Source organism: Thalia democratica, chromosome 2, assembly GCF_965202585.1.
Source record: "Thalia democratica chromosome 2, ktThaDemo2.hap1.1, whole genome shotgun sequence".
Classification (NCBI taxonomy): Eukaryota; Metazoa; Chordata; class Thaliacea; order Salpida; family Salpidae; genus Thalia; species Thalia democratica.
The window spans coordinates 47,125,377-47,141,936 of record NC_139166.1 but is presented as its reverse complement, the minus strand read 5'-3'; the positions used below and the strand labels follow the sequence as shown (position 1 = coordinate 47,141,936).

At 27.9% G+C, this 16,560-nt stretch overlaps 1 protein-coding gene across 1 annotated transcript; it reads left to right on the top strand.

The window, feature by feature from the left end:
• The first annotated feature begins 10,321 nt into the window (after positions 1 to 10,321).
• LOC145830173 (uncharacterized) lies at positions 10,322 to 14,747 on the top strand. The gene is made up of 4 exons (XM_082938076.1): positions 10,322 to 11,013; positions 11,610 to 11,868; positions 12,061 to 12,127; positions 13,613 to 14,747. The coding sequence occupies exons 1-4, from the start codon at positions 10,353 to 10,355 to the stop codon at positions 14,222 to 14,224; spliced, it is 1,599 nt and encodes a 532-aa protein (XP_082794202.1). The 5' UTR covers positions 10,322 to 10,352; the 3' UTR covers positions 14,225 to 14,747.
• The last annotated feature ends 1,813 nt before the right edge of the window (positions 14,748 to 16,560 follow it).

Sequence of the window (16,560 nt, the reverse complement as noted above, 5' to 3'; positions counted from 1 at the left end):
AAATAAAAGCACCTCTAACTTTATGTAAGCAATATAAATAAATAATGCTCAAATACGTATAATTAAAAAATTTACTATGTAAAGTATACAACAAATTTCTACAGTATAATGTAATTTGTTTTAATATTCAAACAACTACATAACTATTTACACATGTTTGATTTTTTCTGCTTTACAAAGAAAACTTAAAACCGAAGATACTGTTTTACTTGAGTATTTTTTCTTAAATATCTTTGAAAATTTTCATAAAAAAAATTATGTTCAATTTGTAGAAAACAACATTCAACAAACAAAGTATCAATACAGCTTAGTGATTTGTTTAACTTTTAAGTTAAATTAATTTGCTTTGTAAAAATTACGTTACAAAAAACTATAAGTTTTATTAAAACATGGTATGAAAAAGCTTCAGATATTATTTTCTATATAAACTCTAATATACTGACTTTAGTCTATAATCTTCTAAATTCTACTCTAAAAATTGTAACTTTCCCACAGTTTTTTTAAATAATAAGTAATATAAAACCAGTTAAGATACCACCCTGAGTATTAATCCTTTTTGACAGAGTTTTTATCGAAATTGTCATCTTAATCTTAAAATCTGCTTTATAAATCGCTTCTTAGCTTTACTAGTATGACTATTTTTCATTTATACATTAAAAACAGCATTTTTATAATAGTCTTTTCCAAAAAGTTTTCTATAATTTTTTTGACAATAAGTTCAGTTACTTTAACAGTGTAAAAATTGTAAATGATTAAAAATAGAAAGTATATTACTCCTATGTTGATGAGTATTTACTTAAAAATCTTATACATAGTCTTTACCTAGTCAAGTACAACAAATATTAAAAAGTTATGTTAAGAATAGATTTTTTATATGTCACAGTACACATGTTTATGTAAAGATACTTAGTTATGTAATTTGTTAACAAAAATTAAATTTTTATAGGGCCTTTAAAAGTAGAAAACTTTGAAAATTAATTTACATATTTCTTTTTATAACTAAGAATTTGTGAAAGTCTGATTTATGAATATTATTTCATAGTATAAAGAAAATCGGATTCAATCTTTTATAAATACACAAGGTCCTTAGACCAACATTTTTGAGCACTTTTCTTTTATCGTTCATAAAACAATAGTAAGAATTTGAAACTGTAAAGTTTGTTATGTAAACTGTTTTTCCAACTTTATGCGTTTGATTTGAAAAACCCCACGTTGTTTTAAACTTAAGTATTAATTTGTTAAGTTAAATAAAAGTCTAAAGATTTTTTTGAAATTTGTTTACTTTTACTTTTAATTATTTTTATTTATTTGTGTTTTTATTTATTTTCTGTTAGTTTTATTTATTCTACTCTGTGTTTTGAATTTATTATTAGAATTTATTTTTATTCTCTATGCACAGCTACGCATAGCCGATCTCGGCTAATAGCGGGTCTATTATTATATTTGAGAAAAGCTATATAAAAACGATAAAAAGATCAGAGTAATACATATTTTATCATCTACTTAATACTATTTTTTAGTTTAGTATAATAGCAAAACAGTAAAAATTCTTATCAAAAATTTCAATTTAGTTTAAGCTATTTATTCTTACTTAAATTAAATTAAACTCTTTTGCTTATAATCGTATAAAGCTTAAAAAATCATGCAAAAAACAGATGATTATAAGCAAGTGTTTGTCAAATTAAATGACCAGGCACCTCGTGATTTTTCAGAAACAATAAAACTTAATTCACTTTTTACTTTTGAGTATAATAAGAAATGAAAAAGTTAATTCAAACAAACAACTTTTAACACTTTTTTATTCCGTCATTGTTTAAATTCTTAAAAGACTTTCTTATGAGAACGTTTAACAATTACTAAGAAACAGAGCAAAAAAGCAGACCACAAACAAAATGTCATGGCAGCTAATTTAACATTAATAAAATGCACGTCGACGCCAGGTACTCTTCAAATTTCATACAATTTCCCATCCCATTATCAATGGTGAGGCTTTCGCTGCGCCATTCATGCTCTTCAGCCACAGTACCAGTAATCACTGAAACGTTCCGGTCACAGAGCTTCATGTTTTTATCAGCATAAACATTGTATGAAGGCTCAGTTGCTCAGCTGCCATTTTTTAGTTTTTTCACTGTGAACTTGAGTTCAGGTTTAGAGTTGAGAGCAATGTGTTTTTTTTTAAATAGGTTTTAGTTAAAACGGTGTTTGACTTTTTTTATTTTGGTGTGTTATTTAATATAATTTTTAAGGTTAGTTAAAGTTATAATGTTTTGTTGAGAAATTATTAAATTAAAAGTTTTATACAAGTTTCAAATTTACACTTCTTGATAGAACTAAATCTATAGTTAAAACAACTACTAATGACAAATTTTTAATTATTTGTAAAGCACATTAATTCCAAAAAATAAGAAATAAACAGTTATTAATATTTTAAGTGTAATTAATCTTATGCTCAAATTTTTAAGTTGTGTATAAGGTTATAGGTTAAGCTTTTTAAGCTTTTCATTTAACAAAAACACCATAAATTTATTTATTTAATTTGTAATAAGTAGTGTATTAATGTAAAATCTTGTTATTTTATTATAATAAATACTACATGTAACGTTTTTATTGTATTATTTAATTCGAGGTTTATAAAACTGTGATCAGTAGACTTAATAATAACAACACAGTAGAGTTTTAGTTGTTAAAAAAAAAATCCACCTACTGTTTTAGGATATAAATAAGGCTGTTATGAAAAGTTTTTATGTTTTAAGAATTTATTTTATACTTTGCTTGTTTGGACGTAAAATCGAAATTAGTTAATTTAGCTAATTTGTTAAAGTAGTTTAAGTTGAACATAATTAAAAAATTTAAAATGGGTTATTGTTAAAAAAAGAAAATAAACAAAACACAACCTCATTGTTAACAAATTTTATAATCTTAAAAAATATACTTCATACACATAACAGTTTAAGTAAAGTATAGTTTTTTGTCTATTGTTTGTATACTTGTTTAAGTGTACGTTATTTGATAAAATATTTGGAAGAAATTAATTAGCGAAAAACTATAAAGTTATTCTACTTGCATTATAATTTAGCTTTTTATATATGTTAGTTTTGTTTTACAGTGTATTATTTTGATGATGACTATTACAGTATTAGTTTTGGTTAAATTTAAAAGAGAATTTGTGTTACTTATTTTGTTTAGCTATCTGAATGAATATAAAGCTAGTTATATAAAAATAAAAGTAAGTAAAATTAATAATACATTTTGTTCAATTATAATTTTTTTTTTAATTTTCACATATAAAATACGTTAGCGTAAGTATGAAACTTTCATTAATATAAATATAAAAAAATTATGAATTAATAACGAAAAAACTCTGTATATTTGTACTTTTTAAAATTTTAGCATTTTGTGCTTCTTCAACTAAAATATAAGTTTTGAAGCTTAATGAAGTTTTAAATTTTCTAAAGTTATTTAAAACAGAAAAACTGCTTAATCTAGTTGTATTTAAGATTGTTATCTAGAAAAAGTTTAGATTTTTTAAATTTTTTGTGACTAAAAATTTTGCACAATATTAAATAATGTAGTTTTTTTTAATTTCAATCTATTTGAAAGAATTAGTTTAAAACTAACTAAACTGAATTAAATAAATTAAGTAAAAAATTTATTTTTAACTAAAAAGTAACTGTTTTTAATCGAATAAATATGCTTTTTAAGATTAACAAATTTACATGCTTTTAGACAGTTTATTGACTAGCTTTTTTTTTTTGTTTTAAAAAACAATGTATAAAAACTGTTTCTTAGTAATCAACTTATATTTCACTTGTTTATAAGAATTTAAGTTTAGTATGAATATCAGTAATACCGACGGGTTTTATTGTCCAAATACAACTGTATCATCTCAAGTTTATTCACCTGATCAAACTAGCACAACGTAAGTTTTATTATTTTGTTTTTTTAAATTATAAAAAAATCATAAAAATTGTGTCTTAATTTTGAGAAACAGTATATATAGTTTATTTTTTATAGTTATTATAGATATAAAAAATATACAATTGGTACAAAGTTCATACCTTTTTAAAGTCAAACTCTTATAGGGTACTAAAAAAAAAAAAAATCATTAAATGATTGTAATGATTAAAACGATTTAAAAACCCTTATAAAAAAAAGATCTTTTTTCAAAGATTTGTTAATAAATTCTAAGTAGTTAATAAAAGTAAGAACAATCTTAACTCTGTTTAACATTTTTACTTACTTTTTGTTGTATACCAGTTATAATTTTGATAGAAACAAAAAAAAATCAACATTTCAAACAATAAAAATTAAATAAAAACGACTTTATAAGTTTTGCTTAACTTTGAAAATAACTATAGTTTTATAAGTATTAGGTTAATACAAAATATGTTTAATTTTTAACTTTTTTTACTATTTAAACTATTTTTTGGCTGTCTTATGTTAATTAAGAAAGTACTGAAAAACTTATATTCTTCTTTAGAAAATAAATTTAATAAAAGTACCCCAAAATCAAACCAAAAGCTACACATTTTTCTGTAATTACAATAGAACCAAACCATTTATTAATAATTTTCTGATTATTAGAGTAGTTGTACGTACAAGTAATATGTACAATCTTTAGTATATTATTTTATGTGACATTAATTAGCATAATACCTAATATTTAGATTTTGTTCTAACTAATATATTTATGTCTCCTTTTAAAATCTAAAATAAGTTCTTTAAACAAAACTTTGCTGATAAATGTTTTAACTTTGTCTATTTTAAATAATAAAAAATAGTAGTTTGTACTTTAACACTGTTTCTAAATCTCATGTTAAGCTTTCTATAACAAATAATAAAAGTTTAATCATTATCTAATCTATCAAATTTTCTAGAGCGACGTCTGGGGAGGGTCAAAATCTAAGCAACATAATTTCATCAGAAAACAAGTATTATGTTACAGAAATACTCGACAAAAGTGACCAATTGCAAGTCGGAGATTCCGATAAACCGAAAAGTGCTGTTTCAAACGAGTACGAAAACTCTTCGTACGGAATGGATCAAATCAACGTAAGCTATCACGCGCCTCAAAACTTTCAAAGCCAGCCTAACGGAGACAGTTTCAACTGCGCCAACACTCAAGTTCACGAAAGCTTCGACGTGCTTTCAGAGTTTGACGGTTCGAAGCAGCCTGACAATTTGAACAACAGCAGTGCTTTTGTGATTAATGACAATATTAGCTTGCAAACAGGCCAGAACATTGACGACTACTCTCCATACCTGAACCAGTTTTCAGTAAAGCCTTGTTCAGTATCAAGTAAGAGAACGCATCAAGAGACACAAAACGTTCACACTTATTCAAAAAGCAGCTGTCATAATGATGCCGATACTAGTTCTACATTTTCGACAGCTAATCCTAAAATACATGGATCTTTTGTTGGAGTGAATCCACTAAAAAGTATGTTTTTTAAGGTATTGTTTGTATATAAAAAAACCTTTAAAATTTAATAATTTAATTTTAAAATAATTTTGATTTAGTTTATCTCTACATACTCTAAAGATTGATAACAGGGCCTTGTCATAATAAAAATAAGCAGCATTTGTAAGTTAAAAAATGATACTAGCTAAAAATAACAAGTTAGTGAATCTTTTGTGAAATATAAGTACATATTGTATACTATATTTTACATCTGTCAATATTACATCTTACTGTATTAAAATTGCTTACGTAGCAAAAAAAAAATTAACCTTATTTCTTCTTTTGGATTAGCCGTAGCCTGGAGAGATATATTTAGTACTTGACCTGTATTTTATTGTCTTCTTATTTACTGACCTAAAAGTATAAATATTTAGTATAATTTAGAAAAAAAAGTTATAAACAAGTTGGTGAATTTAAAAAATTGATATCAGAAATTTACAAAATTTGAAATTAAACGAGTCTTAAAGTGAAAATTTTGTATATGCGTCGGTAATAAACGTAAAGTTTATTAAATACACAACATAAAAACTGTCTGAAAATAACTAAATATATTAACCTCTTTTATCTTAATTAAAACTTTTTTTAGTTTTCTTCCTGTCATAAAAAGATGCTACCATTTTGTATACTCTAAACCACCGGTTTTTAACCTTTTTATCATGTTTTACCCCTTTTAGAAGGTAATTACCAAATATACTCCTTTTTGGAAGGTAGTTACCAAATTTACTTCCAATATACAAAATAGTGTTAATTTTAAGGAAAAAAAACTTTTTTTTTTGAACTTTAAGCTTTTTAGATATAAAAAGTCGTAAAATTGAAAGAGTTTGTTTAACTTTAAAAAATAAAATTTTAGTACTAACTTATAAATCAAAAATACAATTGATAAAAATTAATTAACATGACTTGTAATAAAGATAATTTACCCCATATAACAAGGGAATTTAACCCCAGGAGTAAATATACCCAGATTAAGAATTGCTGCTCTAAACCATTTAAACTTCCTATTTACTACATAGATTTTTTTAAAGTGTTTTAAAACACAAAAAAATACTTTTTATTTAGTGTTAACTAATAAGTTCATTGTATATAAAGATTTTTTGTTTATCATGACTTATTTAATCACATAAATAAAGTTTCGATTTAACTTAAGTATAGCATAGATTTTAGAAAATTAACAATGTGTATTGGTTAAATATTTTTTATTAGTTTACCAAGATTACAAAAAGAAAACAAAAATTGACTTTTAATTTTGTTTTCTTAACACATTAGTTGTAGTTACGTTGCAAAAATATTTTTTTGTAATTTTTAAATTTAAAATGTTAGCTTAACATAAGTAGTACATGTGACTTTGTTAACTTCTATTTATTTTTTATTTATAATAGTTTAGCTAAAATCTTTCTAAACGTAAAAATTTAATAAAAATGTTGCATAGCAAATAAAAAACTAAATTACTGACTTTAAATTGCCGTAGTTTTAACTTTAAATTACACTCCATGCTAATCCGTTAATAGAATAATTTTTAGTTGAGCCATTTAATATGCGGGTTTATTCTATCATCTTGTCTGTACCGAATAGAAAAATAACTTTTTTGAATTTTGCTACTTCAACTAAACATACTTTTTTTTATAATATTGACAACACTTGTAAGTTTATTTTTTGTAAAAAACATACTAGAAGGATAAACTAGTTAACTTGAAAAAAAAGAATCTGTCAAAAATATTATTTTGAATTAAAAATAATCTGTAAGTTTCATGTTATTGAAAATTAAAAGTTATTCAAAATTTAAGGCCAAAAAAATGTAAAATTAGAAAACTGGTGTATGTTTAGTTTTTAGTTTAGTTAATTTAGGTGTATATATTATTACGAATACAAGACTTTAAGTTTAATCCGGTTTTATAAATTTCAATGCTTACAAAAAAAGTTAATTAACTTAAGCTTAAGTAAATTAGAGAATGATCATTGAAAAGTTGTTAAAATTGTAGAAATGTGTTTTCAGCGAACAAACGGAACTAACATTTTTAAACAAATTTACAGACGAATGATTATATTCAATAACTTAGAAGGTGTTTTTGTTTACCTGTAATTGAATTTTTAGAACAATGAAATTACAAGCTATTAGCTCTCATGTTTAGATACAATTATTCTACAATTTTAAAACTTTTCTACCTAAAAAAACCATTAAAATGTCTATTACGTCACACTTATATGCGAGTCAAACTTTATTACGTCACAAAGCTTGCACGAAACTACAAAGGGATTAACTCAAGCAGCTTGTCTTTGTCTTTAAATTTTTTGCGCGATTTAAAAAAGTTTAAAGAGTCGGCGCTTTTAAAGTCAGGGTCCATTGTGTTAACAGGTACGAGTCGACTTCCACTTCCACTTTTACCTTTGCTCACCGCCGTACAAGTCAAATCTCTTTTGAACGTGGATTCGCTTAAATAACTCTTTTCGACGCGGCTTAGAATCTTTTTAAAGACCCGCGGCAACTACAGTCGACGCAACGCGTGCGGTGATTAGCGATGTCTATTATTACGTCACAAAAACTAAAGAGGGCGTCTAAAGATAAAAGCACTGTTTGTGTGTTGTCCCTCTGGGTGGTCGATGAGAACACCTTTGCAAACCGGACAAGCAATGCCACGGGCTATGACACGGGGATAAACTTCTCTTGACTTAATCCTCTTTCGGGGACAAGCCAGGCGACGAACACAGCTCCGGCCCCTTTGAATGCGCGCTCGAAAATAGAACTTGAAAACCCCTTGTCATACGGGTCGACGGAATTTTTTATTTGAAAAAATGATGAAATTACCAAAATAGCCGGAGACAAGCAGGCCTTCATTAGACACGTAAAACGAAATTTTCTCCGCGAACGAGGAACATTGCGATAGGCGAAGTGTAGGCGTCTAAATCCCACCAGATTACTTGCACCGGCCATGCATGAACCCATTTTGCGGTAACAAGGACTTTTATCTGGTTCGTGCACACTTCAAAATTTCTCTAGTTTCCATGGAAACAGTTGAGTTGGGCCTGGATGCCGTCCAGTGCGCAGGCGAGCGTGTCCGCAAGTAATCCCTGTGAAATCCCTGAAATCCTAAAGTCAGCTGCATTTCGTGAGCTATGCCGAAATGACTGTGGCGGTTTGGTCATTTGAAAATGTTTTAGCAAGATAAAAACTTTTGAAAGTATAGTTTTTAGCAGCATTTACTATAGCTTAGATCTGAACAATTTTAGCTAGCTGAAGTTATTATTATTCGAAACAAAGCAGTATTTTTATGACACTTAGAAATTGTTGTTTTATAGATTCTTAAGTGTTTAAACAGACGCTGTTTTATTTTTTTGCTTAAGTGTTCAAAACTGTGGTAAAACAAAATAATTGTATAAGTTAATAAAAGTGTTTTGTTGTATTAATTAGTGTTTACTTTATATACTAAAAAGCTGTTTTTTTTATTGTATTGCTACTATTTATTAAACATTTATTTAAAAGAACTAATAAGTGTCTTTTAGAAATTAAATAAAGTAATTTAGTGTTAGTAAATTTAGTACGCATTTTATTTAAACGCTTTTGTGAAAAAACCACTTTGAAGTAAATTATTTTTACACAGAAGTATTAAGCGTATAGTTATTGTTTTTTACTTTTTTAGAGTTAAATAGATATGGGAAATTTAACGTTTTTTAAATCTATAATTAAAATGACATAAATTTTAAAATTGCTTTTTTCTAACCACGCATTGTCGTAAGAGAAGCTTACTTTAGCTTTAACGAGAAAAAAAAGGACACGAGAGAAAAAAAGCGCAATAGTAGTTTAATTGTGAGCTTGTGATTGATCGAAACATTAGTTCAATATTGATACTGATATCAGTAAATGGACAAGGTTTCTGAGACCCTAGAAGTATCAGCATGAATTGAGTAAAACATAAAAAAAAAATTTCAGAGAACCTTATAAGTTTAGATAACGACATTTGTTGAAACAGTATTATGACAGTTTGCTGAGGTTGAAACCTTTTTTAAACAAATTTGAATTCTTAATCAAATGTATATACTTTTAGTATACTGTATGAATTTTTTTTAGTTTAATTAGTTAGAAAAATTTAAAATATCAGAAAGAAGTCAGATTATTCTAATAGAAATATTATAAATCTGTGAGAAAAGATGTATGTTTGATTCAACTTAAACAATAAAAGCTATAAATTAGTTTTAGCTTTCCTAAAAAACAACTAATGAAATAAACATAGAAACTACAAAAAATTACTTATTTTCAGAAAACTTGAATTTGTTTTCGTACAAATTAATTCAGTTATATATAGTTAGTTTCTATAGAAAAATTAAACAGTTATCTACATCAGTATTTATTAATTTACAGCAACTGATACGTCAACAGTTTTTAATTATTTTCATATAGTTGATAAAATTAATAATTTAATAAACTTTTAAATTGACAAGATTTACAAGCTTAAAGGATATTTGGGTTATTTGCAAAAAAACTACTTTTTAGCTTTAAATTCTAACCGTTATATCCCGAAAATAGAAACTCGAGTTACCTTTTTGAGGTTGTTAAAGTTTATATAAAAGTATTTTAAGATAAAAAAAATTAAATAAACTAAAAGGCTTGAAGTATATATAAATATCTTTATACAAAAATATTAAACGTCAGCATGATATTTAGTACTTATAAAAAATTCCAAGTATTAAAAATTATTAGTTTACTATTCACGAAGAAAGTTTACTTTTTAAAAAGTACTGCTAATATAAAAACACTCGTTGTTATTACTAATAAAGTGTCACTTGACCTTATTTGTCCTGGCGCGCGCTCAAAAGCGCGCAAAAGTAAAAAAATGGCAACTTACGCTTATAATCATCTCCAGAAGGTTAACTTGTTGTTTGTAACTAACCAATCACAATGAACGGATACCGAAGCAGCGAGCACTTGTTCCACACTCACATGGGCAGCCATTTACACCAGAACGGACCAACCACGTTCTCAGCACCGCACTACAGCAGCCAGGGCGGAGTGCGGGCCGTTTCCGCCAACGGTTACTACAACCCCCATCAAAACTACAGCAACCTCGGCGGCGGAACCGCTTTGCAGCAAAACGGTTTTCCGTCGAGCGTCAGCGGAGGAAGCTACTCGACGGGGAAAGCTTCTAACAACAGCCCGGAGTCGACCACCAGCGGGCCGAACTACTTTAGCAATTCCAACGGGCAGTTTCAAAGCTCTTTGAGCCCGCCGGTGATCGAGCAGCTGGCTCGCTTCGCGGACTTTCAGTCGGCTGGAGCTAGTAATGTTGCAAACGGTACCGATCACCCGCCTTCGGACGGCTTCATTGCGACTGACCGCACCGAAATGAAGCCGTGTGACAACCGGAACCCGGATTCTATCGATAATGACGTCATTGGGTCTAGAAAGTACGACAACGTAATGGTCTCGAGTAACTCGGTCATCGAGGAAAACATACAGCTCAACTGTAGCAGCATGAGAACGACTTCTTCGTCCCCGGAATGTAACTCGGGTAAGAGTTTGGGGTCGCCCCCTGAAGAACTCTCCCCAACAGAAGTTGAAGGTAATTTTCACGCTAGATTATTTTAATTGCTTAAACTAAATTGGTTTGTTGTAGCGTGAATGAAAACTGGATAATTAAAGTCAATAAAAAATGAAGCTAAATCAGCTATACTTTGAGTTAGTCATACACTTAGAGTTTATTTTGTGATGACATCACAACATATTTAATTATTGATTAAAGCTTGTCTCTTTTCGGGTTCCAATTATAACACTAATGGAAGCTTGTAGCTGAAGAGATTACATGTAAGAAGTAATTAAATCGATATTCTTTTTTCTTCTTGTCTATGTACTTCCTTTTTTCATTGGTGTCAGCAAAAACCATTATAAACAACTTCGTAGAATTTAAAGCTTTAAGTCTTGTACTGTGTTCGTAAAGGAACTAGCTAAATAATAAAATAAAATATTGAGTAACTCTACTTAATGATAAAAAGGTTAGCTGCATATTATATAGTATTTATTTGGAGTATAAAAAAGCGTTTAAACTAATTTTCTTTTTATATTAAATATATAAGTGAAAAGTCTACAAGCTTATTAACCTTGAATAAAGAACGTTGTAGAAAAATAGAATAAACGACTATTTTTTGAATATTCAAACAGACGACCAAGTAGATGATAGCAGCTCTTTGAGTATCAATGAAAGCAGAGCAGACCAAGATCCGTCTTCGAACGACAAAATGGCTTCAAACACAAGCACGGACGAGTCCAGTACCAAAGTCAGTGGTCAGGTGGAAGGTTCCAACTCGGCAATGACCTCTAGCGTTGACAAAAACGGAAAGCAGCAAAGGCAAAGACGTCAAAGAACACACTTTACTTCTTTTCAGCTGCAAGAATTGGAAAGAACTTTTCAAAGAAACAGGTTTATAATCGCGTATTTTGCTGCTAGAATTATAAGTTAAAAAAAATTAAAATTTATTACAACTCTTTTGTATATCTTAAATGTAAAAAAACACCGAAAAAAAAACTCAATAGTTTTAATGATTTTATTAATTTATGATAAGATGTTTTTAACAATTAAATACTGATATGCGATTAACTCTTTTTTTTATAGATACCCAGATATGACAATGAGAGAAGACATTGCCCGTTATACTTCTCTGACCGAACAAAGAGTGCGAGTAAGTAAAACTAGCTGCTATTTTGCAATTTTAAATCATACTTATACTAAAAATGTATAATTGTATGATTGAAAAAAATGTTTTGCTATAAAACTCTAGGCCCTAGGGTAATAAAAACATATACATTCAGAAAATTTAAAGTTACTAAAAACTTAGCAAAGTTTTGAATATAGTTGATTTTTTTAAAACACATAAACACAAACAGACTTTATGTATCAAAAAACAAAAAAACAAAATAACAAAGTTTTGAGTTCCATAAAATTGATATTTGTTTATAATAATTTATAACCAAATAGGTAAGCATTTAGAAATAGCATAACGTATTTCATTACATTAAAAAGCCTTAACAGTTTGCGGTTGACATTAGATTTTCTATTTAAAAGTTAACAGTAAAAATTTAATTTTGTATATATTATATCGTATTATATTTTTTCTATATTGTCTGAGAAACTTAATTTTTATGTACGGTTTATACCGCTGTTTAATTAATTTTAACTTTTCAACTAATTACAAAGTTTACTATGTAAAATTTTAAACCTAAACTTATTTTGTTAACAATCCTTTTTAAAAAGCTTAACCTTCTTGATAAAATCAGTTTAAAATAAACATTTAAGTTTTTTCATCGGTAAAAATGTTCAGAAAAATCGAATAGAAAGTCTAAGCTTAAAAAGTATACAACTGGGCAACATGTTACCAATGTTAAATGACATTTAGTACTAGTTTTTAAGTTTTGATGAGTGAAACAACTAAATAACATTAAAAAAAGAAACTATATATACTTGAAGGTCTTTAAAAGAATATTGTTGCACAAACTGTTGGCGTCAGACGGTGTATGTTTAATTGAATTAATGTCGACATCATTCTATACATAATATTCTGGAACGCGTACATGTTTTTCTTTGATTGAATTTAACACTAACTTAAGAGTTTCAAAACAAATGTTTGTTGTCGCGCTGTTTACAGTATAACTTGGTAAATTTTCTAAATACACCTATAAAAAGCTTCTTTGTAGTACACGGAAGGTTAAGCTTATCATTATTGACAGCATAATTGTTTATTTTAAATATCAAGTTTTTGAAGTTAAGAACAAGACTATTTTTAATTTCCGTGTGCTAAGGACCTACTTTACTTTAAAAACTTTTAATCCTTTTTTAATCTTACTTATTTCATTTATTTGCTTTCAATACTTATGCTATTTATTGCACAGTCTAGTCTATGACAACTAGCCGTTGGTATTGAAAATAAAATGGCGCGTAAACTGTATTTAATTATTAACATTCTGAAAAGTTTAAGGCATATCATTGATGGTTTGTATTCGTGTCCGTGTAGCATTTGAGATAAAAAATTGCATTCAATAAGTACAATTTAGTAAAAACAAACTCACTTAGTCATTACTAGTAATAAAATAAGTTTATCTACTATCTAAAATTATAATTTTCTATTAGAAAAATATTTTTTCAAACTTTAATTTTATCTCAAACTCAGGTATGGTTCAAAAACCGCAGAGCAAAATGGAGGAAACGAGAACGCAACCAGATTCCGGACCTGCGCGGAAGCTTCCCCCATTTGAACGGTTTCATGTACGACGATTCGGCCGCGTTCTACCAGGCAAATTACACGTACAATAATTGGGCCAACAAGTACGCAGGTGGGCCGTGGAGCGCGCTGAACGCCGCTGCAATCAACCCATTAACTGCGCCCGCGGCCGCTCTTTCCGCGGGCTTCGGCGCGGCTGGTCACCCCAGCAACGCGGCAGGAAACGCCAGTCACATGATCTCAACCATGGGCGGACACGGTCTCACTGGCCTCGGTTCGACCACCGGTTCTGCGGGTGCCGCCGCCGGATGCCACTACAACCCGGCCGCCGCTTCCAGTTCCGCAGCCATGTACCATCGCAACTCGATGACGTCATCGTGCGACGCCACTTCGCTCAACTCCCTGCGTCACAAAGCCAAACTGCATTCGAACTCGACAGGTGTGGCGGCGGGCAACATGGTGACCAACCCGTACCAGATATACCAGCAGACGACAGGAAACGCTGGAGGCAGGGACCCGATCAAGACGTATCCCAACTGCCAGTTCGGATCAGGACCTTAACTTGTTTTGGTAGTAAGAAAAAATCTATGTTTTGCTAAGTTTAAAAAAAAACGTATGTAGATTTTCTGAAAAAGAATATAACTTTTTGATACATGATACGATTGCATCTTAAAACTTATATTTTCGGTTCATCTTTCATTTTCAGTCGTAGCAAAACTGTTAAATATCTTTTTCTTTACATTTTATTGATTTTGTTATGACTAAAAACTTTTTTAAGGTCTTCTTTTCTTCTTCAAGTTATTAAAAGTTGTTTAGCTTTTATAAAAGTTTAAATTATACTTTTTTACGTTTCATTTGTAAATATTGGTACGAAATACATAGAACACCGATTATTTTCTTCAAAATTACAGTTTACGTCTTGTAGATCAACAATTTGTATACATAATTTATGCAATATTTAATATAAACGAAAATTTTTAAACTTATACAAACTTTAACCCATATTCTTGCACTTGCTGATTTTCGTGATCTTCTTGTTTATCGTGTATTAATAGAACTTTTTTTTTTGTGAAATTTCTTTTTTATTTAAACAATACATACATGTCAATAGAAAACTAATGGAAAAGTTTCTAGCAAAAGTGTTTATATATTTGGTAAATTATAATTTTATAAATGTTTATTATTGCAAAATAAACTTTATAAAGTATTCGTTTAATTTCTTTAATAAATTATATTTGCTATACTACGTTTATTTTCCTATAAATAATATACAAATAAAATTTGTATAGGAAGTATAAAAATATTTCATTTAAGCAACAAAAATTATCAGAAACTACTTTTACCGACTAAAATTTTTTTATTCTGTACGGTACTTTAATAAAGTTTTTTAGAAATATTTTCTTGAAAACACTTACAATAAAAAAAAAATATTATTCAAGACTTGTATGTTTTCTTAGTTTTCAGTAAAAAGGTTTAAAAAACTATACAACTGCTCAAAACATAAATGCTATTTACTTAAGTGTAAGGCGTTTTAACAAGTCACTATGTAGAAGTATTCCCTGTACATAAATTAAGTTGCAGTAACACGAGCAATTACATGTAATAATAACAATGATCAATGAAAACATGCATCCAACTAATTAACTAGCTGATTCTTACGTGTTGTAATCGTCGCGCCACATACTTTTATTTGGCTTATATTTGTTATCCTTCTATAAAAATGATAAAAAACGGTTTTTAATAAAAAGTCGGTAAAGTTAAGTAAAACTTTTATAACTAAACATAATAAATTGTTTGCGGTCATGAAACATAGTTATATTTTAGAAGAGAATAAAGTAAATAAATTCTAAAAAATTGAAATAAATTAAATTGACTAATTTTATTTATCTTTGATTTTTTTGTGTAACTTTAACTTACAGTTTTTCTATCAATTTAACTTTTAAAAACAATAAACATTAGTTTAATACGTTGTTATATTTACAAACATCAAATTAAAGTACACTTACTAAAATTTTAAAAATATATAAAACTAATCCGTCCGTACTATTTACACAGTGTCCTTCTGAAACTAGTTCACAGTATTACCTGTGTATCTATGTGACTTATAAAGGTGTTTCTAAAATTAATTGGTGGTCATAATGGATGCTGGATATTGTCCAGCGAACTACTTAATTTAACTTTCAAAGCTTGTGATTATGCTTGTTTGATTTATTTCATCTCTATCATCACATAATTTTGGCTTTTTTTTTTGTAGAAGGAAACATGTTAGAAAATAAAAATACTAATCAATTATGTTTGTTTGTGAATTTTTTGTTTCTGAAAAGTACATTGAACAAAACATATACACACAAAATTTTTTTTAAAGTTTCTACAAACGTTTATGACTTAAACACACTACAAGTGAAGAATTTAATGTTTGCTTAAACTTTTGATGACATCGACTAAAATAAAAGAAGCACATACTAAGACCGATAAAATGATAATTTAAAATTTAGTTATTAATTTCGTTATACCATTGATTTCTTTTATATAAGTATGATTTGAGGCATAAAAAAGTTTTAATGCAAATATACTTTAGGATAGAAATTACATTTGTGAATGTTTTTGATTTAACTTTTCACGTAATTAACGGTACATAAATAGAATAAAGACACAAACTTAAATTAGTTTTACCGTAAAACTAAATGTTATATAAGTATAAATTCAAAATTAATAAAAAAATCCTGTTGTTTTTCAGATAATTTGAGTATATAAAAAAACTATATATAAAAAATAACTATATTTTTTTAAAAACCATGCAGTATTTAAAAACGAATTTCATAGTTGGCATTACTCTGTTAGTAAGTAATTAAAACTTTTATAATATTTCCTTAAACCAAAATTTTGAAAATCTCCGT

Bases quoted from the DNA above. Each gene is read 5' to 3' on its own strand.
- LOC145830173 (XM_082938076.1), top strand. From the start codon at position 10,353: ATGAACGGATACCGAAGCAGCGAGCACTTGTTCCACACTCACATGGGC. The intron at 11,014-11,609 runs GTAATTTTCACG...ATATTCAAACAG, and splicing joins CTCCCCAACAGAAGTTGAAG to ACGACCAAGTAGATGATAGC. The intron at 12,128-13,612 runs GTAAGTAAAACT...TCTCAAACTCAG, and splicing joins TGACCGAACAAAGAGTGCGA to GTATGGTTCAAAAACCGCAG.